We start from the raw sequence: 25,099 nt of genomic DNA on the forward strand, positions 1-25,099 counted from the left end.
AAACCATTTGCAATCACAGTTTGTGGAGACTCTAATCAAACCAGGTCTTTTATGTCTGTGGTGGACAAAACTGAGAGAGCTGGCTGAAGTTTCCAACACCTTCTTCCATTAAGGGTTGCTGAAAAAAAATGATCTCAACAAAAACCAGGAGCCTAAATCTTTCAAATTCTTAATGTCACTTTTTTTCCAGATATGTAAGAACACTGATATGAGCGTCACCGCGTCCTACATTCAAGGGATGAAATCTTTATCATTCATGGCACAACGATAAGAAGCTCTCGTCAGTGAAGTTAGAGAGAGACGTAGAAGATGCAGGGAGGCAAGCGAGACATTCATGGCTCCACTGAAGGACAAACACCAGAAGCACTGAAGTCACAGGACACAGCACAGGAAGTCTGCATCGTTAAGCTGCTGCCACACCTTCAGAGCTGAGACTTGTTAGCTGTTGTGATATCCCGAAGAAAGTCACTGAAACTATAGCTGGTAGGTACGGAAAAGTCCTCCGCTCAATGGACAGACTGCGGGCGCAGCGTTCTTCTCCAAAAAAAAAGCGAAACATCAGGAGTAACCTCTGTGTCTGATAGATGGATAGATCTGCTTTATCATTTATTATTCATTTGAGTGGGTGAAGAGCAGTGAAAGAAGGAATGAGTGATGAACACAAGGCTTTAAGGATCCTTACAACACTAACAGTCGTCCTAAATGTTCATACAGGAGTGCTGCTGTATGTGCTACCACCCAGTGGGTGACTCGTATCTAACTATCCTACATGTCATTTCTAAATCTACTGGGCAAGCAAGTGTAACCTATTTGGTTCATTTTAGGGCTGAGCAGCCCCGGGGAAAAGGAAGAGGGTTGTAATTAAACCATATTTATGTTCCTCACCATCATTTCCAGTGAACAGATTATATTGTCTCAAGACTTCACATGCATTTAAGTGTCACTGTGAGCCAGAGCAGCACAATATGCAGAAGGTTGGTTCAAGATTCTTTCAGTTGATTTCGGTTTTGAAACTCTGTGACACCAGTCCAATCCATACAGTTATATCCAATTATTACAACTTTTTTCAGGCTATAAATGTGTTCCTCATAATCAATCATCCGTCTATATACTGTGTCACTGTCATTCTGTGTAATGCACCACTTCTGCCTAAATCTTGGAATTAAATAACTATTATCCCACTATACTTTGTTTCTCTCGAAAAGTCCTGCTCTTGCACTGGCAACAGACAAAAGCTAAATTTCACACAAAGGAAACTTATTGGTAATAATTTGTGAACTTAACACAAACATTCAGCTGATGGTAAAAAAACATTAAAACAATTTTGTCCTCCTCGGGCTGCATTCCCCTTCAAACAACAACAAGATTTCTTTCTCTGCAAAATCCATCAAACTTTCATTCAATATCTTATAATTTAGATATATTGTTTCTATATATAATATCTAAAATAAAAGAGACTTGCAATATAAACTTGTATTTAATAACATATCTCCTCTTTCACCTTCTGTTCCATTTCTCAAAGCGTTCATTGGCGTGGCATCATAATAACATCTGTACAACGGAGAAACAAAGAGACCGTCCTCTCTCGTTTCTCCCGAAAAGGGAATTCATATTTGATTAGGATTTTATGAGATTCCTACGACGACACAGGCTAGTGCTGATTATTTATTTTTACCTAGAAATAAAGGAAAATAAAGTCTATATTCAAAATAGTCCTCTTAAAATATGTTTGTCAGGATCAAACGGCGATAGACAAACACTTCTGTTTAGAAAATATATCTGTTGCAGTGATGGCAGATCCACGTGAGGAAATGTGAGCGACGGAGGCAGGAAAAAACAACACGACTCCTGCTCTCCTGTCTCACTCTCTCTGACAGGTAAGACATATCTGTGTATAGCTGAGGAAAAACACAAAACTCTTAATACTTTTTAAATGGTGTGTGTGTGTAAAACACTATATTTGTTAAAGCATGGCAGATGACATCTTTTCTTAATACTGAGCAGCTTGAAATTTATTCATGTACACGTATAGCAGCTCTTCCACACAAACGGAAAATATTTTAGAGTTTTCATCGCCCCCAAGCACATAAATTCAACATTTTTAGATGCCACAATAAAATAAAATCTGATAGATTTTTCTTTTCCAGACTAAATCCAACACATCTTTTTGTGTGTGTGTGTGTGTGTGTCTTTTTAATGCTGCATGAACACATTGTCCAGAACTCTGTCCCTGTCTGCCTTATAGATGTAGTTCAAGTCCTCTAATTCCTTTCCTGGAAGAAAAAAATTGAAGCTACATGATTTTCATGGCTCAAAGCATAGAGAGATCTAGTCCTTGAAAGGTGGATTTTTTTTTCTTTTTGGTTAGATGCCTTTAATAGCTTAAGTAATGCATTTGCAAAAGTGTACAGTGTGTTTATGTGCGTGTGTTGCTGATGTAGGACTTGTGAAAGAGACGCTGGTCTCTCAGTGCTACAGTAGGAAAATGTCCAGACTCTGACCTGCACCGACAGACTGCTGGTAGGTTCATGTCAAAACACTTCACGACAAGACAAAACAAAACAAAACAAACGCTGGCAAACAGATTTTAGATTCCAGATTATGTTGCTTGAAAATTTAAAGTGGATGTCAGGTTGTTAAATTTGAGTTTCTATTCCCTGGTGGCTAAACAAAGAGCCTCCTGCTTCTGGACTCGCAGCACTGCCAATGGGTAGATTTCGTGTGGCCTTATTTAAAAATCACTAAAAATGAAAACTTATTTTTGTTCTGCTGCTAATCATATTTAAACAAAGCCATATTTCTATGGGCCGAAAAGCCACAACAAAGACTGTTGTGAAATGACCGAAAAGCCCTATAAGCCATCAGCTTAATCATACGATGTCTCTTCTTCAGTAAATATAACTACATGATTCCTTTGCTCAATAAATTCATACTGACCCCCAGTCAGTAGGCCTATTATATAAACACATTTTCATGACCAATATTTCAGTAACTTACATTCCCAAATAAGTGTCCTGCCTTTTCCTTGCTCAAACATTCTGGTGATTAAATATTATAATATATCCATATATATCTTGCTATAGTAGATGGTATATAAAAATATACAATCATTGGCTAGTGGTGAGACAAAAGACATTATCATTCACATAGGACCAATACTTTATATCCCTAGAGAGAGAAACCCATGCACAAAAAACATCACTTGGATATATAATTCACCATGTCAGACCACCCTGAATGTCAAATATGATGAAATAAAAGCAAAAAAAAAAAAAAAAAAAAAATCTCCATCTGACATTCTTACTCAGACAAAACAACCGCTGCCTCAAACTGTCAGATTGTCATCCGTCGATGAACCGAGCCTTTCCTCTCTCTCTCTATCTTTTGCTTTTTCTTGAGGAAATACACTTAGTATCAAAATATTTTATTTGTCGTATTCTGACAACTCTCGGGAACTACCTGTAATGAGCTTTTCTTTTTTTGTTTAAAGGGCCACTCCATACATTTTACGCGTACACAGGGCTAGTTTACACACCGTGACGTGTACTACAACTAATGCAGTTGTAGTCTGCATTGAAAACTGAGGGCATGGAGATCAAAAGACCTACAGAGGACGTGTTGAATTGTGGGAAATGTAGTACGTATCATATTTGGGAGTTTGACCCACGCTAGGGGCTGAATGTCGACATCTGATGCATAAATTTCTACCATTTTTCTTCTTGTGAGTGCATCAACTTCATGAAATATCAAACTTAAATAGTTGCAAAGTAGTAGTCGCTGTGGTTATTTCCATGTTTTTCCTTTGTAGATTACACTGCAGGACAACACTGACTGACTGTGTTTAAATAAAACAAGTAAGCAACAAAGTGTGCATGTGTTTGCGGGACCAACACTATATCCGCCAATGTTTTCATGAAAAGCTAATAATTATGGGTAGTTTGGTCCATTTATAACTTGTTCCCCACTTCAACACGCCAGACGAGGATAAAACAAATAGAAGTTGAAGAAAAACTACGGCAACGTGTAGGCAGAAGTAGTCGAAACTGGGGGGTAAAAATCCTTCGGTTTGCTTTTTCTCTCAACCTTCTCACAATCATATGAACATGAGCTCCGTCCTTCTCAAGGATAACAATCAGAAACTGAACCAAGAGACCCCAAAGACACAAGATATGCAAAATTACCGTGGAAACACCCCTCCACTGCAGTTCACAGTCAGATGTTTATGTGGAGAAGAAATACTGACTTCAATCATATGTACACCAAATATAAATAGCTACTCTGTTGTAGTGTGACATGATACTTAACCTGATAAATACAAAACTGCAAAACCTGGCACGTGAACAGCATGCAATACTGATTGTACGCCCACAGTGGCAGCTCGACCCACTTGGAAACAAAGTGGAAATAAACAAGAGAAAAGGGACAAAAACCTACTGAGTCATGAAGTTACTTGTTTTTGCTGATAAGAGATCAGCTGTTCGTTCTGGGTCTCTCCACTGTCTTGATGTTAAACCATGAGCAAAAAAAAAACTAAAACAAAAAAAAACAAACAAACAAAAAAAAAAACACCATCAATTTCATGCTGCCATCTCAACACACATTTCTGACTGCAGATGCAAACCCAACACCCTGGAACGATAAAGATAAATAATCACATCTTCACTATACTGCACTGCAATGTACCTGATTTCAAGTATGTTAGGTTTCTCTGGCAATGAAACCACTGAGTTTACTTAAAAGTGTAACAAACTAAAAAAACAAACAAAAAGGAAACAAAAAACATTGTCATGATATTGATTTTTTTTTTCACTTTTCACAAGTATATTTACTTCGGGAACCTTGTATACAGTCATAGTTATTGCATTGTTTTTGCATATCTTGTGGGATGCGGGATTACACCCACTCATACCATATACTGCAACACAACACCTCACTGTTCACGTTCACCTGTACAGGACAGAAAAGCTGCAATGCTGCTCCACGCCACACGGGGCACCACAGGCCTCTGAATCTCTCTCAGCTGCATTTGAAACCAAAGAACCTTTTAATCAGACAGAAACAAAGCCCTGTTCGGCACTTCTGATATGCAGTGTTACTTTATAGGAGTGTGTGTGTGTGTGTGTCTACAATATGTAAATGAACAGTAATTAGAAACGCAAAAAGTAAAGGATTCAACGTGAATGTAGTTTCTGAGTGATGCAGCCTTGTGGAAATCTTCCCGTCCTGATTTTAACCTGGTCAAGTCTGTGTTGGATAATTAAAGTGATTATTGTCATTTTTTTTCTTATCAAAACTGCCTTGAGAGAGTGACATTCATAGCTGTTGTTGCTATACGAAACAAAATGGTTCCATAGAAAGCACACCTGCTCATATGTAGCAGCTTGAGTTCAAAAACTACTACTTTACAATTCGAGTGCCTTTTGGTTACATTTAGGATTGAGAATTTAGACCTAATAGCCTTTAGGTTTGTCAAGTAAATTAGCATAAATAACCAGGAGGGGAATTTAAATTCAGGCTTAAATTAACTTTAACAGGATTGATTCTACAAAGTGGGGAAACAAAACTGAAAGCACAAAGGGAGATATAAATTGGATAATAAAACACTGAACCAAGATGCCTCCATGCACACGCACTGACCTGTGTGACCATACACCTAAACCTACCTTCCTAGCTTGTATGACCAAAAGAAACAGCTTAAACTGAAATGGAGCCACTAGCTGCAAAGAAGCCTGTTAGCTTATGGTACCAAGTTGATTGAATAAAGAACTATTTTAATGAGGTGCTTTTGGAAAAAGTGAAAGAAAAAACGAAACACTGAAGCTTTTTTAGGAAGAAAAAAAAAACAACAGTCTAAATATCAGGGAGAGTATTTCCTTTGACATTACAGACTTCTTCAGGGCACGCAGTTTGATCATAACCACAAAACAACGATAGCACTGCCACGAAGAACACGTTCAACATTCACATTAAGTTTGCATAATAATGTCAGAAGTCTGTTACTGGCACAGGATGCAGTGTATGGCAGTGTGTTCACGCGTACCCTCCCCTGCCACAAACCTGCTCTGCTCAACATGTATGAGAGTTCAGCAATTAGCTGCTGATGGGAAAATGAAAGTGAAAAACTAATGGCTTTAAGCTGACATGTGATCTCTGAGTGGTAATTCAGTGTGACGTTTTGAGAGATTTTTCTTTTAAGCAACATTTTAAGCTAACAAGAGTTCTGAAGTACTCTTTTTAATACTGTAACCTTAACATGAAACTGACTTTATCACTGAGATGTATCTGCAATGTGAGCACTGGTCTGGTAAGATACAGACTTTCAGCACTATCCCAGTATCTTAGCATGGTGGAAACAACAATTACGTTGTCCAAAGTTTAAGAGCTGAACTGATAAATTTCAGCTTTAAATACTATAAAGCCGTCTAATATGTGACAAGGAATGTTGTTTTTTTGGGAGAAGATACAACACCAATAGGGACATACCAATGCCATAATACAGAAAGATCAATAAAAATTGATGCGCTACCTGAAACTCATTAGAAAAAAATAAATGAAAAGACTGGGATGAAACTTCCTTCCAAGATGACAGTTTTTTGAATTTATATCCAAGAATATACCAAAACAATTACCACATCTTATAAATTAACAGTAAATTTCTGTTTGTAGCATAATTTTGACAGTACTTAGTTTTACTAGTAAATGATACTACAGACAGGGAACTGTTTTATTTCTAACAATGATAAAAAATCAATAATAACTCATCATGACAAAGAGATGTGACTCAGAAGTCTTGCAGCATCTGCACACCAGCCCTAATAGGTCATTTGGAGGTTAAACTACAATTAAATGATGAACTAGCGTCATAGCGTCATCATCCCCCAAGTTCATTCATGAAACATCACTGTGGCATTACAGATTTGGTGCTTCTACCGTTCAGAGCAACCATCCACCATAAAGAAGAAGCAGCAGCGGAAGCCAAAAGACTCGTTACCTTCCGGCCTAAGCCGCAATGCCGAAACTCATCGCCGCTGTAAACTTGACCATCACTCTGACCTCGCTGGAGACCTTATGCCTAACTAGCTCTAAACGGAAAAATAAAGGAAAGTTACGCAATGACTAATTTTCAAAAGACAGAGTGGCTTCTGAATCTGCAGCTTGGCTAAAAAGTAAAAACCGTGCTAAAGAAACCACAAAGCTTTGGAAGCATGCCTGTCCATGGTAACCCTGTGTTAAGGAGGCCCATTATCACACACACACACACACGCATACGCACACACACGCACACAATACCATACTTGTAATGCTACCTTAATTTACTGTCTAGGCTTAAAATCAGCTTTTTAGAATACGTAAGTAATCACTCACACGTACATACAAACGTACATCCTCACACACATTTTTTTCTCTTCTGGGAAAAATAAATAAATAAATAGATACAATCTGTAAAAGGTGCATACTGATAGAGAGAAAGACCCCCCTTTTGGATACACTCTATCTCACGCATTCGCACACACGCATACATCCTGTACTAAAACGCAGACACACACGCGCGCACGCACAAATATAGTTATACACTCGCACGCAAACACTACGCCCTGCTTCGATACTTAAAACCTCTTAAAATTCTCCTAAAATAAACCGAGCAAAAATACATTTATAAGACCAGCACCCCGATTGTGCAAACAAATCAAGGATAAATTAAACCAATAACATCATGAATATAAAACAAATTAGTCATGGCTAGCCAGTTTTGCACAATATTGAACTGTTAAATACATTGTGGGCGTGGTCTGTAGGGAGAGTGTGTGGCAGCAAATCCAACAGGATTCCACGCTGAGAGGAAGAGGCGGGAGAAGGAAGTGAGGTTGACTGACGGACAGATCCCATGTAGATCCATGCCCAGAGTCTGTTTTCTTTTCAATCAGTCACTCCCGTTCTCTACTGCGCCCTCCATCTCTGTTGCCCTGTTTGACACACTCGCCTCCCGAGGGCTGAAAAAGCAAAAACCCAGCGATGGAGGGAGACAGATGGTGGAATACCCAAGGAGGAGGGAGGAAGGAAAGAGGGAGGAGTGAGGAACGGCGAGGTATGAGGCAGAAAAGGGGGCTCCCTGTCGCTGCCTAGCCACCAAATGCTCCTCCCACTTCCTGTTTGGGGCAGGAAGTGGGCGTGGCCAAACGAGTAGAAGCGGCGGAGGAAAGGTGACAGACGAGGTGAGTTTGTCTCTCACTGGCGTCTCATCGGCCAGCAGATAAAGGAGCTGGCAAGATTTCTGTTGGCCAGAGAGTGTCTCTCTGCCCATGGCCCCCTACAGCAGCCCTGTTGTGGCTGTTGGTCCATCCCTCAAATCCTTCCCCCCCTTGGCTGGGGGTGGCGTGTCACCTTCATCCCACCCCCAAGCTGGCAGGGCTGTGCTCCAAGGTTCCTTAGCTTTGGAAGAGGAAGAGAAATGAGATTTCAAACAGGGTTTTCCTTGCCCCCCGTTTACTCTAATACAGCGCTTCATCATCAGTGGACCAAGAAGGAGGAGTTGACCTTTGACCTCAAGTAGGTGCGGTCAGATTTGAATCCTTAACAGATGCCCCCCAAAAGCTGGCCTGCTGTCCCCTACCTGGCTTCATGGCGGCCAGACAAACACAATAACACAACACCAACATAAGCAGAGGAAATGAAAACAATAAACACACTGTGTCAACTGCAGGAAATCTGCAGGAAACAAATTCTGTTGTTTCCTTGCTACCTTTCCTTCATCCCTGCTTTCCCTTTGCTTTTTTTTCTTGTCTCTACTCTTTTGCTCTTCACACTTTGAGGACATGATAAAACTGTGAGGCACTTTAGAGACACACTCAGACACGTGTGGAGAACACACGTACTCATGTACACATACAAATAGAGAAAATCATAGGACACACACACACACACACACACATACACACAAGCATACGCTCAGATAGTATAGAGTATAGTGTGATATACTTCACTACAAATATTCACACACATACAAACTCATAGAAACCATCAAAGTCAGAACCAGATGTGTAAGGTTGCGTTACTGGCCGCCAATGTCCAGAGCATTTACGTCTGGCAGAGAGGCAGACAATTTGTGTGAGTGTGTGTGTGTGTGTGTGTGTGTGTGTGTGTGTGTGTGTAAGGGGCGGGGACAGACAGAGCCAGCTGCGGCGCTGTTACCCAGCACTGACAAGTGTCAGTTTCTGATGATGTCAGAGGGGCCAGTCGGCCGATTGAACCTGTCAAGCCGACTCCTACAAACTCGTCACACATTCCATATCCTCGTCCTCCAACAGCCCGCTGTTCCTCTGCCGTGCTCCTCCAATCACAGCAGAGCTTATGTGGTGCCCCTCCTCCATCACTTCTGCCTCTTCCTCCTCCTCTTCTCGTCCCCTCCCACCCGCTAGCAGCACCTGCCGCTCCTCCACCGAGGAAGGCCCATGGACGGAGCCTCTGCTTCCTCCAGCCTCGTCCCCGCCCTCGCTGACCGCTTGGTCCCTGTGCGTTGCTGCTGCTGCTGCTGTGTGGAAGGGGAGGAGGTTGCCGTTGGGGCTGTGCTGGGAGGTGGAGGAGGTACTGGATGTGGTGTTCATGGCGGTGTTGCCGTTGAGAATGTTGCTGGCGGCGTGCTCCATCTCCTCGATGGTCATGTCGCAGGCGTCGGCCAACTCGGCTTTGGTCACCTCGATGAACGACGGATCCTGGGCAAAATGACCCAAGCCCTCTGATATTAGCACCTTGAGAGGGAAATGGGAGATGAGAGGAATGGACGAAGAGGAAGGGAGAAATATAGAGAGAAATTGGGGGAAAGAATGGAGGGAATAGGAAAAAATATACTTTAGTGTAATAGGGAAAAGGTGGAATACTACGACCCCAACAAATCTGACATTTATTATTTTGATTTTTTTATAGTTTGATAGTCATCAAATTTCTTATTAGATAGCATCTATTTGTGAATCGTTATCACTAGTGCCAAAAGTCTATAACTGATCTCTAAATCTCTTGAATTGTCTCATTTGAGAACATTTGTTAGGGCCAGAAGTAGTAAAACTATCTAATATTTCCAGTAGTTTCCATTGGAGATGACAATTTAAATTTGTATTGCAAAACATATCGTCCTTATTCTGTGACCCATTGGAGCAACTTGAATCCCCAGGATGAGAATTACTGACATAAAGCAAAGAAAAGCAGCAGGTCCTCATGACAGAGGGTTATTTCACCTTTGCCTCAATGCAGACTATGTAACAAGTAGAGTGTGACCTTCTACAACTTGTATACACGCACACGAACACACACACACACACACTCACCGCCTCCACCAGACTGCCTGCGCTGCCGTGAGACAGCGAACTGGAGTCTTTTCCCAGCAGTGAGGGTACTGTGAGCGACACTGGCCGTGGCCTTTGATTGGACACAGACACGCTCGGGCTTGGACTGGGCACCCTGCTGTTCCCATTACTGTCGCTGTACCTAGTGGCAATAAATTTACTTTTATAATTACTCATCCGACAGCATCTCAAGTGTCACCATAACTGCTACTTGGACGACTGTAAAGCAACTTGCTCGTGTTAACCAGTCTTACCAGGGCCCACAGTTGACAGAGGGCAAGCTGGTATTGAGCTTTTCATGGGAGTTGGAGCCCTCTAGCCTCAGAGAGGGCACTCGCTGGTAGGAGGCATCACTGCCATGGGCTAGAAAAACGATGAGAGGAGAAACAACAGTTAGGGGGAAAAAATTGCAAAGCTGCAACATGAACAGTGGCCTTTTTTTCCCTCATTAAATGAAAAAGGTAAACGTGATGCAACCTTTCTGCCAGCGCTTGGCAAACAGCTATTTGGCCTTTGACATGTGCGCTGGATGCAGCCTACCTGTGGGACTGGCTGGAGGCGTGGAGCACAGCCGGCTGAAGAGTGTAGGTGAGTGACTCCTTCTTAGCAGAGGACTCAACCCTGCAACTGCCAGAGCCTGGAGGAGGAGAGAGCAAAGGGAAGCAGTGGAGAGGAGCAGGGATTATACCAGAGAGTTAAACCATTTAAAACTTGTGAGTACGTTTGTGTTTATTTTGTGGGAAACCTGTACCTGATGATGTACAAGGTGCAGGGGAACAGCCGTCTTCTGGGAGACATCTGGCCTTGACTGTCTCCTGAGACACTCCAGATGGAAGGATGATCTCCGCCCTGACACAGACACAACAAATATACAAACACACAGTATGTAAAAACAAGCGAAATATAGAAAAAGGAAACACTGAATTTGCAATGTTTTGGAAGAATTTTATCTCTAGTTACCCAGAGAAGTGGGGCAGAGGAAGACTCTCCTGGGAGACTGCCACCCTCCTCCTCTTCTGTCTTCTATCTCCTCTCCTTCCTCCATGGGAGTCAACTGCTTACATGTGTCATCATGATACACCAGCCTAATGAGTACACACAAATATAAAGAGGAGTCAACTAATCAGGTTTGCTGACGAATATGAAAGTGTTGATGGCACGTGTCTGTTGGAGCAGTACATGTCGGAGGAGAGCGAGTGGTCGTCCTCGTGGTACTCCCTGTCGTCACCGTAGCTCTCATCGTACGTCTCCTCCGTCGATCCCTCGCCTCTCCGGATGATCGGCAGACGGCTGTCACTTGAGTCAGAGCTGCGAACGAAAAACAAGCGCACAACCCGAAACAAACAAAATGAACATAAACGCAGACCGCGGACATAAAAACAAAAAAACAGGTAGACAGATAGGCAGACAGATGTAAACACAAACACACAAACAGAAAGAGGCAGCTGATTAGCATTTAACTCGAGGGAGGAGCTTAGAAGGAGAAACCCACTGAGGCTACTACAGCATGTTGGAAAAGGAAAGAGGAAGATTGAGAAGGAGAGAAAGCTAGAGGAAGAGAGAGAAGCAGATGGAAACTATTTTGTCAAAGCAAAATGGTAAAAAGCACTAAAGGCACCTGGAATATGACAAACGGATAGCACGATGAGGTGCAGACATCTTTGAGAAGCAAAGATTAGGAAAGATGAGATTTTAGTTCATTGTGATATAAAGTTGTTAGTTGATACTTGGCGAGCAGCCCTTTAATGTAAACCTGCTGGCAAATGAAACACTTTTTATGTTCTCATCATCTAAAATAAAGGCTAATGAAATCCTAGAATCAAATGCTGTCTTTTCTACTCGTCCCTTCAGAAGTGGGTGCAATGCCTACACTATCCTGGATTCAGTTTAGTTAGCTCTTTAACTAGTCTTTAACTCTTAGCCAGTACTTTTCAAACACTGAAAGCTTCATTGTGTGGGTGTTTTTCCCCAGAGAGAGAGAGAGAGAGAGAGACTTATATAAACTCAGTATTTATTATATATTAAACTGTATTCTCTTTGTATTCCAAAGATGTCTTGTCACCCTCACTGTCCACATCTGTTTCATACTCCAGATTTAAGCTTTAAGGAGACATCCTGACATTTGAAGTTTAATATTTTCTCCTTCATCACATTGTTTGCTTGAAAGCTACAACATTTCATCTCCCCAAACCCGAATAAAAACCAAGAACCATAACAAAAGGCTTGGCTTGCAGTTAGCAGTACCCATTACTTTTAATGAGGAACACTCACAAGTACAACTAACTGTTCATTGTGTTTATCAGGCATTGGAACATAAACTTCTCCCAAGAACAGCCTGGAGAAGGAAAACAAAATCCCACTTCTAAATATCAAGATGTCCCTTTAATCCACAGCTATTTAAGGGCTCCACAGCAAACTCTGGGTTAGGATTCTAGGATGAAAACATTTTAAAAACAAAAATACTTGTTTAAAGCCCTGCTAGCCAATGGCTGGAAACTGCCACATTTATTTGGGAAGGTATACATGACCAAGATGTGAATGATTCGATAAAGCTGATGAAATTTGACCTGATGGTGCAGCTAAAGGAGAGACCAAAAGGATCTTTAAAATCAAAATGGCTCATCCCATGTGGTACAGATATGTAAAGTAAATTTAGTTAAGATTATCTTGTGTCTGAAAAGGAAAGTGTCCATCCTCTGGGGATGAAGTTACACTGGAGTACCGCGAATATCCACAATATCAAGCTATCTGGATAGACAGACAGACTGACTGAGGGACAGACAAACCAACACTTGACCCCTACCTGTCAGCAGAAACAAAAGAGCATCCATGGAAAAGCAGCATTAGTCAGCCCAGTGCAGGGGGGCTTTATTTTAACTAAATACTCCAACAGATGCACTGAGCTATTAGAATCACAATGGGAGTTAAGTATGAGCTTTCTGACGTTTCCACACATTACAATTTTTACACATTTGATGGACAATGAGCAGACATTGTGTCTAACCCAGACCTGCCATAAAATACAATACAACAGCAGAGAAGAGCAGCAGTAAGATGCCTAAGCCTTTGATAGGAAAGGTTTGGTCATGTTGCACCAAACAGTCTATCTATGGCTTTGGTAGCAGATTTTATTGTAGCAGCATAGAGACCTGGCTTCTGCTATAGCAACCAAAGCATTATGTGCATAGCAACAAGTCTCACTATAGCACTGTGACAGCAATGTCATTTTATAAAGCATTATGAAACTCACACACACACACACACTCTTTCTCTCTCTGTCCCCTGGCAACATACCGCATTAGGGTGTCATAAAAACACGTCCTGCTTGCCACCAGAAACAAAAAGACAAGGAAAGAGAGGAGGGAGGAGACAGAAAAGTGAAGGAAGCAGAAGAACCATTCATGTCCATACTGATGTCATCTTGTTTACCATATTAGCTAACTGTCTAAAAAGTTGTTACGGTTGTCAGGAAATGAAAGGGACAGACTAATAATTCTGTTCAAGAGTGCATACTGTCAGGTAGGACAGGAAAACAGACTGTGAAGGAGATTTAATGTGCTGTCCAGCCTGCACTCACCTCTTCGGAGGAAAGCACCACGCAGATCTTGGCAGCAGGATCGGGGTGAGTGGCTGCCCCGTGTGCCCGTCCACAGTGCTTATGGACGGGCTTGGGAACCGACTGATTCCCTGGGTTGCCACCCCTGCCATGCCGGTGTTGTTGGCGTTGTTGATGTTGGCGTTGGAACCTGATGATGAGTACGAGGAAGGGGTGAAAGTGGTTGAATCCATGAGCTTTTCGTGGGACGGGCTCTCGCCTTCGCAGGGGGAGCCCTTCTGGCTGATGTGTAAGGGACGCTGAGTAGTGAAGGACTGCGGGAAGGAACTGCGACCATCGCTCTGGTTGTAGTAGTTGACGTGGTTGCTGAACAACCCACCTGTACGCTGTGGGTGAAAGGAAAGAGAGAAAGATGAGGAGAGGAGGAAAGGAAGTTAAGATAAAAGAAGACAGAGAAAGAAGATAATTATGCTTACATCAAAATATCTTTACATCTGACTCCACTCAATCTGAATTACGAGTCACATTCACTGCTAGCAGCAACAAAACTCAGCCAAGATGGAAACTCAGCACAGATGCTTTGTGTCCAATGGGAGATTGTATTTGCAGCTTTACAAACATGAATCAGGCACTAAATCTTGATCTAAAATCTCTATAATGCGGCATTAAATCCAACTTCTGAGATTCTCTTTCAAATATTGTTAAATAGTGTTATATACTGTATTTACAACCACCTATTTCACCTTATCTGTGTTACATATACTATGTAAAATTAACAAAATACAGCAAAACAAAGCACATGACCGTGGCAATGACATTGATAATGGAGGCTGATAAGTAGCATAACTCACCCATGAGTGAAGAAGTTTGCTTGTGTGTGTGCAGTTTTTGTAAGGAGCTTTCACTCGCAGTGCTCAACTGATGAAATGTCGCTGTATGTTTCATTTTATAAAAAATGTTGCACTGTTCTTATTTTGCAATGTGGAGTCAGTGAATGAGCTTCCAAATTGCATGTAACCACTTATCAAAATTTAGTTCAGTATCTGCAGTGATTGGTGGCCAAGCTATGTGGTGGAGAATGAGGCATTTTAAATCTCTTTTTGAACCTCTGAGCACATGCAGGCATGTCCATGTATGCGCATGGAGCAGTAATATGGCTTCAAGCTGGGCGCTCATCATCTCTCTCTCGCTCTTTTTCTCTCTCGCTCTCTGGAGAGTGAGTGAGGGTGTGTGTATCCGACCTTTACCCTGAAGATATCGTCCTCGGATGCAGCTGACACAGGCTCTTTCAAGCCTTTATCCAGCTCCTCCTCCACGGTCAGGTCTCCAGAGATGGCCCTCCGAATCTCTGGACCAATGTCATGCAATGTCCGCAGGCCCGCCTACATACAGACAAAACAAACTTAAGTGTTACTAATGGAATAACACAGTGACGCACATGTTTATTTTGCTGTTACGATTCATTCAGTGTAGTTTTTTTTCTTTTTAAATTTGAGTTTAGACAGGCGGGCATGCAGAGTGTAGCAAGGCGGCACTTCTACGGACTGTTAGAGAAACGCAACAGCCATCATCTGGTGGAACTGAGAGCGTCCAGCAACAAATCATAGCCGCTAGTGCTAACTTTCAAACAGTGCTAGCAGCTAATATTTATAGACTGTAAACAGTGCACAGTGCTGCGGGCTCCGATTGTGAAGCTGGTACATCACAGAACCGTGCTGACACAGAGAGCAGTAAGTTTAATAATTTATATACACCATATATCATGCTTCAATGCTACTACTGCTCTTGCCCTCTGTCATAATGCAAATATTTAAGCCTACGGTGTGCATATAACTGGTCACGCTCACAGGTAGGCCGATCGAGAAAAGTTGGGATCAAAAAACAGAGACATGAGAACAGACAAGCTACTTTTTGATGTGGACATGACCACACATGGTCTTCTTCAGGCTAAAGAGAAGAAGTGAAAACATGTCTGTCCACTTCATTAACTTGTTAGTTTGGCTCGTATTTAAATCCAGTTTGCGTTCATTTCTTTGTCAAGTCATCTGCTGTGTTTGCCCCTGACTCTGGTTCTCCTCATGTTATTTCAAAGGTAAACAAACCTCTCTGTGTTCGTGTACCTGCAGAGAGAGGGCAGTTTTGGGGGGCACCTTGGCCACCAGCCCTTGTTCTTTCCTCTTCTTAAACTTGCGGAAATATTCCTGGATGAGGAAGGTAGCATAGAACTTCCCGACAGTGACCTCATCATCTGCAAGAAATAAAAATATTGCAAGTATGATGCTTAAAATAACGCCTCACCATCTGTGAGCTGGTGCAAGCAAACCTGCAGAGGCCACAGCAAGAGAAAATGAAAAGACTGTTATTGTGTGCTGACAACTGAAAGTGTTTCTGTTTATTGTTTGGAGCTCTATCTGAAACTGCGTTGCACGGTATACACACCACCAGCAGGGGGCACTACTTGATCCAAGAGCTTCATGCTGGTCCTCTTCCAGATCTTTTTCACTATTGCCCTCAGCTCCTCATTGGCCTGCTCCAGGTTCCCTGCACATATGTGAACAATGTACACAGATGTTTTTGCAGTTTTACATACATCACCACACAACATGTCCGGCGTGAAATAATCAGCCAGTGCGTCTGTATTTATATCTACAGGGGAGTATATCATTAGTGCATTTAATACTGATGTCAGGAGTGCCAGAAGTCTTGATGAAAACACTGGAACTGATCTATTTAATTCCCATCCAATATCCTACATATGGATACTGTACATGCTGAGTGTTTCGTGCGTAAATCTATTACCTTCTGTCTTGATCCTGAGTGCGGTTCTGACCAGGGCAAACAGAGTGGCGTTGAACATCACTGTACCATCGCTGTTCAGAGGCATGTTCATCGACACCAGGCGCTGCAGTGGATAGAATATTTCAATTCGTGAAGCAAAATTTTCAGGGAAAATGGTGCACAGGTAAATTTCTTTGTCAGCTGCCAGTAGATGCTGGCAGCTTGCAGTGTGCTAAAAACAAGCAGACAGTAGTTTAACACTATGGTCAGGACTAATATGCCTCTGGAGAAGAGCTAGTGCGTAAATGTCTAAAATGTTTTCTCTACATGTACGATCTGTTTTCGATGTGCCATTTGAGTCATTGTGGAAGGTGTTATGAGCTGTCAACCTGTCATCACACTGATATCACAAAGACAAATTTCTGTATACTTATCACGCCAAGCAAACAGAGTGATATTAATGTAACCACAGTAACCAATTCAAAAGACGATCAAGCAGCCTTCACACTGTGTTGGGGAATTTGCAGGCTGTGTGTGTTTACGCATGTGTTTACCTTGCAGGCCACCCTGTGTGGACAGAGCTTTCCAAAGCCGAGGGGAGGCTGGATTCTCCGCAGCAGAGTCACCACATCCAGGTGCTTTATCCTCCCCCTGGAAACAGCACAGATGTCCCATTAAAGTGCCTCTCCACACAATCACCACAGATGGTGAAGACAATTTATTTGGATGACATATGTCTGTTAATCCTCAATAAACGTACTTAGCTTCTGGGTCATATTCAGCCCAGATTCTCTTGAATTCATCGAGATGATGCGGCCCCAGGATCGACCAATCACGTGTCAAGTAGTCAAAATTGTCCATGATGACGGCAACAAACAAGTTGATGATCTGGGGAGAATTAGGAATCATTAAGCACATGCCGAAATATAGTGGATTACAGATTACCTATTTCAAATTATAACCTGTAACATCATGCAGTGAATTACTCTAAAATCTTTTCTCTGTCACCGCACTCACCAGAAAGGCACAGAGCATGTAGAAGCTGACAAAGTAAATGATGGCGAACTGACTGCCACAGTCCTCGTTGGACGAACTGTTCTCATTGGTCGATCCTTTTTCACACGGCCGATTGAGCGTGCAAGCCAGCATTATCTCCTGCCATGCCTCGCCTGTCGCACATCTGATAGACAGACACGCACACGCCCACACAAATATGCACACATTCGCATGCAAAGATACGCGCACATACAGAGATACATAAAAGAAACACATAGAGGCACACATACAGGTGTGCATCCATACCCCGCATGGAGTCGCATGTGCATTTGTGCATTAACACACACACACACATACAGGCGCATGGATGTGCGCATGCATACATGTAGGCATACAAGCATATAGTGACATACACACAGAGACGACACGACGACAGAGAGAGACCCATACACACATAAACACAAACACACACATATGTAAGTGTTAAGAGTGTGAACAACAGGAGGAGAAAAAAAATACAGCGATCACATCATAATTATATCCTGATACAGCAAATTTATAGAGCAACAACAAAGAATTTCTGATTTGGTTTTGCTGAATTGTAGATAAAGACCAAGTCCAAACTACTGCTGTCTTCCATTCTGAATACTTCAGTACTATTAAGCTTTCCAGCTCTGTGGTTGCTGTTTTGCTAGGTTATCATTTCTGGTGGGCTTTGCCATTATTTATCAAGTGATGGACTGTTTGTTACATGTAAATTACACAGCAGTATGAAGTATCCAAGTATGCTGTCCCTCTGAATGGAAGCCCATTGCTATGATATATTCAGTGAAGGGGTCAGTGCATAGAAAGCAGACAAATGGAAAAGATGCTTTTTATGTTTTTTATGGCAAAAAATGCTTACAAATTTAACAGACCAACTGTGTGGCCCTGCCACAGATTATTTCATCTGATCCAACCTTTCAGTTTCTATGGTTTCTGTCCCCTGCATGGAATCTTACCACCACACAGGACAGAGAGACCAGATCCAGGGGGTTAATGTATTATTAGAAGAGTCCTCTGACAACTGAAGGTTTCATCCTCAGAGGCCCACAGTATTTTGCAGAAAGTCAAGTTTCAAGAGTCATTGTCAACAATTATCAACTAAATAGTAAGCATGCAGGTGTATGGATGGGACAGTTTGGATGCTGTGGTTCTGTGTCAGGTTTTTGTTGATATTATGATGATTACTGCTGGGTATTTTAAACTACAACTTTTAACTCTTGACACGGGGACAATAAAATAGTAACATCATATTTAGATAGTACAAAATTGTGCAGCGTCATAGAATTTACAAACATCCCGGCATTTAATTAACCCTGTGAAGTCAAAAAATGCCAGTGGTGGCCTCTGATGTAAAATAGTAAATGAAAGAGAGAAAATATCAAATATCAAAACAGAAAAAGAAAAGTTATGAACGATGATGTGAAAAGAGCAGAAGATGCTGACTTTGAATCAATGAAGTAAATATTAAGACAAATGGGAAAAAGAAAGAAGACGAAGGAGGAAAAAAAAAGGATAAAAGTACAAAAGAATGAAAATGATGAGTGCAGTGATCTCCCTCACCTGAAGAGCAGCAGCACTGCCTGAGGGAATGTCTGGAAATTGTTGTTCCTGTTGATCTCTGTGTGGTCCCGCAGCGCTATCTTACCAAACATCTGCACGGAGGGAAGGAAGTAGTCACAGCACACAGGATATGATGTCAGCAGTGACAGGAGCAAGGGTTTGCTCTCTGGGACAATAAAAATTAAAGGCCAGTTGTCCCCAGAAAATCAAATCAAAGTGTCCCCGTCTTATCATAAGTGATGCAAACAACTTATAGGTAAGACAGGGGGACACTTCACAAGACGAAAAACAAAGACTGGCAACAGCTACAGGAGGAAGAAAAGTTGAGGAGAGGAAGACGACGTGACCAAAACAGGAACTCTGGGTGAAAATACTCCAGGAAGACAGACACAGGACGGAAGCCAGCTAGAGGAGAAGATGAGAGAGAAGAAAACACAACAGAGGGAGGGAAACAAGGCAACGAGACGACAGCTTACCTGCATGCCGATGACAGCATATATGAAGAATAGCATCACTATAAGCAGAGCTACGTAGGGCAGTGCCTAAAGAAGAGAGAGACACATCAGTGACGAGTTGCCAACACTGTTATCCTGCACCAAGGCTGGAATCCATTCACTTTCATTCAAAGCTCACACCTCCAATTAGAGCACAGATTCAGAAAATTATGGTTGACTAACCTTACACGTATATACACTGCGAAGTGAAAGTGAACAGATCAACAGCCCTGTGTGGCACAACACCAAAAACAAACTAGGACAAATCATCTGACTTGGGAGTGAAAAATTAAATTCATAAACTGCTCTCTTTAGTGTAGCCAGGAGATCAGTCCCAACATCATGTGCATGAACCAAACGTGGCCAGATCAGGTGTGTCTTCTATATTTACACGCCTGGGAAACATGTGTCACACCAAACTCCTGGCTAACGTTACCCCTGTGCCTGGGAAGACCAGGGCCACATCATGACAAATGAATTAAAAAGACAGAATTTGATTATTTGTCATTATGTAATCTGCTGAAAAATGAAATGATGAGACAGGATACGGGAAGCTTTTGTGTTAAGCACAGTAATACATTTATGATTGTGCTGTTGTTTCAAATTTCAGCAACTATACTGTAACATGAAGAAGCCTGTCTCAAATAGCACAGGAGAGAGAACAGATTATTTCCATTTCCCTATATCTCTCTATCAAATGATTTTATTTTTTGGTGGAGTGCTTTATTTAACTCAATTAGTTAACCCGCCTACAGGGAATGGTGAGCTGTCAGGAGTTAGTAGTGGGGTGCTGGAGGGAAAAGGGAGCAGAAGAAGAAGTAGAGGAGAGATGAAGAGAAAGAGGAGAAAGGAGATTTCTGGTTTTGGGTCTTGAGTTCCTGCCTGTTTCTGAGCTTCGTGACCCTACATCCCTCCCTGCCTCTGCAGCAAGACCCATAAACCTCCCCTCCGTTACCTCACATCATCCCTCTTGCTTTTCTTCCTCCCCCCTGCCTAGAATGAACTGTCTGACGTCTGATTTCTTACAAAAATAGGAGGTAGAAACGAGGAGGGAGGAGGCAAGGAAAGGAAAGGTGGCTTGTGAGATTCCACCAGGCTGGATTTACACAAGAACAAGGATATTTTTAGCCCCATGTGACTCAGATCTGAAATTACAAAATGATTTGTACAATATTAATAAAGTTAAATTAGTATATTATGAATTAATTAAGCAAATAATCTCCTGAATGGTAATTCAGATTCTGCAGTACAAACTGAAATATAATTAAAGCAGTACGATTGAAGTCTGAAATCTGCGTCGCATTAGGGTTAAAGCTTCGCTTTCTGTCCTGTGTAAATCCAACCCAGTGCTCTAGCATGTTGTGTCCGGTTCTCCCCTCACTTGGAAGGATTTGATGAAGGTCCACAGCAGGGTCCGAATCCCTTCCCCGCGAGACAGCAGCTTCACCAGCCTCATCACGCGGAACAGCCGGAAGAAGGTGATGGAGATCCTGGCGTTCTCTTCAGAGTTCTGCAGTCCCTTTTGGTGGGGTTTGGTGTTTTTGTTTTAGAAAAACACAGGACGCATGAGGACACATGCAGATAGGTAAGGGAGGGAACCGCACGTACAAACACACACACACACACACACACACACACACAGGTAAGGATGATCATACAAAACATACACACATGCATATGCACACACAGACATATGCAAAAGTAACATTCATATGCATATTCCCACCCACACATATATGTGGATGCAAATATGTATCACACACACACACACACACACACACACACACACACCAAGTTAATAAATGGAAATCTGCGTCCTACAAAATCCCATCAAAATTAACTGACAATAGAGATCTGGGAGAGAATCGGGCAATCATGCTCATTTTTCTGGCTTCATGGAAAAATCACTTGGCAACAAAGAGACTCACTAACCATCCATCAGCTTCATGAATACACCTGCTTCAGCCTGTCTTTAAATAAAAGATACGTCCAACTGTGCAATTAGACGAGTCACAGTTATTTGGCGGTGAACTGTCTTTAAAGGTGCCGTGCTGAACCATACAAACTAAAAATGACTCCATTAGTCTTTACTCACATTGCTGCTCTTAAGTTACAGCTATTACTTCTACCTCACATCATTGCTGCCATAATCACAATGGAGAACACGCTCTTGGGTATTGATTCTATAATCTATTACAGGTAAATCAAGCCTGGCAATGACATTTGACAAACAAATACTTTAGGAACCCCTGAAGTAAATCATCTTACTAAGCTGAATGATTTGGAAATCCTGCACTGGTATGGACTAAAGTTGTAATACCTGAGACCAGGCCAGAGAGATTTCCATCGATGGAGGTAAGCCCTTTCATAAATCAGTGATAACAACTCACAACAGGTACAGTACAAAATCCTTGCCTGCAGGTGGATTCCTGTTTCAATAAATCATGCAGGCAGGCTAATTGTTTGTCTGTCACAGAGCAACTGCCTACTGGGAGACACAATCCAAAGATGACATTCAGGTGGATAAAGATATTACTACCAAATACAGACACAGCCAGGTAAAAAGATAATATTTTCACGGGTGGCAAATCTCTTCATCCTTACTTTTTGTTTACTGTGACGGTTGAGAAACTGTTTCACAGCAGCAAGTGTTTCATTTGCAGAGTGTTTTGCCCCTAAAGGCATTAAAGCAATCCATTATTTGGTATACATTTATTCAAAATATACCTTAGTAAAGCTCTGAAGTACAAGCTTAAGAGGCACTGTAGCTTTCTAACTGTCTTTTGTCCCAGTACTCATCCACAGGAAATAACTCCATGATGAAATATTCAGCCATCTCGCTGAGTGCTATTCTAATACAGATTTACTTATTCATGCTGCTGTTGCTCATTCTCAGGAACAAAAAGGCGGAAGAAAACAATGGCTACATCACAATCTGCGTAAAGCACGATGCAGTGAATACAGCAACTAAGCGCCTAGTGCATTACTCGCAGTTATACCACTAACAGCACATGATTGAGCTGAAGCCAAACATACCAGATCACACAAACGCCAAATCATCAGCAACCACAACAGCAGTAACAAGCGTCTAAAAATGATGAGAAAATTGTCAAAAAGAAGCATCTAACTACACTTCCACATGAATACAATAGTAAGCACAGGAAAAAAGCATCACCACTTAACAACCACAACAGTGCCAGACTACACCTGTCATCAAAGTAATAACTTTATTTAACCTTAAAAACATACAATCAGCCTATCTGACCTTTGAATCTGTTTCATGCCATTTGTGTTTTTCCAAGAGGCCATCAGTTCTTTATGCTAATCCCACAGAGAAAACACAGTATGCTCCTAAAAAGGATGGGCCATTCTGCGCACCTCTTACCACAGTTTGGGATACCAGATGTCAAATGTTACTTTTCAACATAACACATGTCAGAGTTGTGCTCAGGGAAAAGAAACAGAAAAATTCCTCACACTATTTCTACTATTCTATGACTCTGGGATAAGTGGGAGCAGTTTGGCAACTTTCTAAGGGTAGAGGTCACATTTTCCTGGTAAGCTTGTTGTACTGTTGACCAGTAAACTAAGACATGAATTGTTCCAAACTCAACTGACAGCTATGCTGAAAATGACCCATCCTTCTGAGCATTTTCAGTCATATGTCTGCACTGCATGTAATACCACAATTGAACCACAGTGGGGACCATTTCACCATTGAGAGAGGAGGGAGGTGAGTGGGATAGGTACAGTCACAATGATAGTATGTGTAACAGAGAGAGAGTGAGTGAGAGAGAGAGTCTGAATATGAAGAATAGTTTGAATTATTCAGAGACATCTGAATAAATACAGATAGAAAATTACATAGAGAAGGCAGATAAGATAAGATAGATGAAAAGAAAGATGGGAGGCCAGTGGAGAAGAGTGAGAAAAAGAGAGTCAGCGTGATAGCGTGACCATGATGGCTCGCACTGATGACAAAGCACTAAAAGGTACCACACCCATTAGGGAAGGTGGAGCAAGTTGCAAGCCATGAGGGAGGTGGGGCAGCGGGCGCAACAAGAGCCATACAAGGAAAGTCACGAGACTCCAGTTATACTAGGCCTGTACGATACAGGGTCCTTCACCACACGCACACATATACATATATATATGTAAACATGTAAAAATACAAACAACAGCTACATAAATGTAACTCTGGACATGCTGCAGAAGATGACAGCAGGAGCAACAGATGAGGACGAATGAAAAGCCAAAAGTTTTGGATCATACCATGGATGCAGGGATGGAAGCATTTAAGGATGGAAGGATGGTGGAGGAGGGAGGAAGGCTGACGAGGTTACCGTCGGAGCGTACCGTTGGCCTTACCGCAGGGGGGTGAGAGGAGGAAGAGGAGGAGGAGGAGGACGAAGAGGAGGAGGACGAGGAGGAGTCAGCTGGCTTTAAGGAAAGGCAACAAAGATCAGCACCAGAGCAGCGCCGTGGTGTGCGTGTTTGTGTGTCACCGCGCACGTAAAGGTGTGTTTTAGTGTGAGCAGCGGGGAGAACGCTTTTGCACCAGCCCAGACCAAACAAAATAACTCACAAACCACCATGTTAGTGGAAATAATTTCATCTGGACCAGGACGGAGAATTTTGATATATTTGAAGATATTAGTGCATACAGACTGGCCACATCAGGCTGATTCACTTCTTATCACAGTGCTAGAAGACTGAAACATGTAGGAAGTGTGAGATATTGGAAATTTGCTGTCCAGTGCCTTGAGGACTAAGATAATGAATGTTGGTCTGGGGCAGCTGATTGTGTATGTGTGTGTCTGCAGCATGGCATGTGTCATATTAGCCCATGGGGCTGTGTGTATGATGGGGGATAGAGAGGCGCCTCTGTAGCTATCTGTTTTTCTTTCTGCCAGCTGAAGCTACGACAAGCTTTAGCTAACTCAGGCTACATTTACCAAATGCATTAAAGGACAATTCCTCTTTGAATATGCATTATTCAGTGCGTTCTTTGACCTGAAAATAATCAAGATCCAAGTGAAAAAAAATAAGTCAAGCGCCTTCATTTACAGCTGTTATTTGTGGTCCAATAACTGTTGATTAACCACAACTTCAATATACTTTCAGGTCAAAGAGGCATCAGAATATTATAATAGAAAATTTAAGATAATCTCAGTCATTTCCACTCATGACAAAGATGATTTCAGATGCTTTTGGAAATCATAGCCCACAAGTTCTTACATAACACTGAGAGGCACAAAGATAACATACTGTTGGGGAGACACCCACTGGTTGTTTCTGGTACTGCAACATTTTACACTGCTGTGAGTGATAGA

The 25,099-nt window shown here is 42.0% G+C and overlaps 1 protein-coding gene across 7 annotated transcripts in view; it reads right to left on the reverse strand.

Annotated features, from left to right (window-relative positions):
• Window positions 1-187: 187 nt before the first annotated feature.
• cacna1c (calcium channel, voltage-dependent, L type, alpha 1C subunit) overlaps window positions 188-25,099 on the reverse strand; it is a 170,402-nt gene continuing 145,490 nt past the window's right edge. For 5 of the 7 annotated variants that reach the window (XM_046379136.1, XM_046379139.1, XM_046379137.1 and 2 more), the window contains 18 exons: window positions 21,148-21,285; window positions 19,749-19,814; window positions 19,273-19,364; window positions 17,689-17,851; window positions 17,432-17,559; window positions 17,226-17,322; window positions 16,693-16,795; window positions 16,333-16,434; window positions 16,014-16,141; window positions 15,135-15,275; window positions 13,915-14,279; window positions 11,517-11,645; window positions 11,298-11,422; window positions 11,089-11,186; window positions 10,878-10,974; window positions 10,592-10,700; window positions 10,320-10,479; window positions 188-9,746 (listed from right to left, as the gene is read on the reverse strand). In XM_046379136.1, coding sequence (XP_046235092.1) covers window positions 9,264-9,746; window positions 10,320-10,479; window positions 10,592-10,700; window positions 10,878-10,974; window positions 11,089-11,186; window positions 11,298-11,422; window positions 11,517-11,645; window positions 13,915-14,279; window positions 15,135-15,275; window positions 16,014-16,141; window positions 16,333-16,434; window positions 16,693-16,795; window positions 17,226-17,322; window positions 17,432-17,559; window positions 17,689-17,851; window positions 19,273-19,364; window positions 19,749-19,814; window positions 21,148-21,285 — 2,724 coding nt within the window. In that variant the 3' untranslated portion in view covers window positions 188-9,263. Of the gene's footprint in view, window positions 9,747-10,319; window positions 10,480-10,591; window positions 10,701-10,877; window positions 10,975-11,088; window positions 11,187-11,297; window positions 11,423-11,516; window positions 11,646-13,914; window positions 14,280-15,134; window positions 15,276-16,013; window positions 16,142-16,332; window positions 16,435-16,692; window positions 16,796-17,225; window positions 17,323-17,431; window positions 17,560-17,688; window positions 17,852-19,272; window positions 19,365-19,748; window positions 19,815-21,147; window positions 21,286-24,038; window positions 24,207-25,099 lie in introns of all 7 variants that reach the window. The other 2 variants (XM_046379142.1, XM_046379138.1) reach the window with 2 other exon arrangements.

Source organism: Scatophagus argus, chromosome 22 (assembly GCF_020382885.2).
Source record: "Scatophagus argus isolate fScaArg1 chromosome 22, fScaArg1.pri, whole genome shotgun sequence".
NCBI lineage: Eukaryota > Metazoa > Chordata > Actinopteri > Scatophagidae > Scatophagus > Scatophagus argus.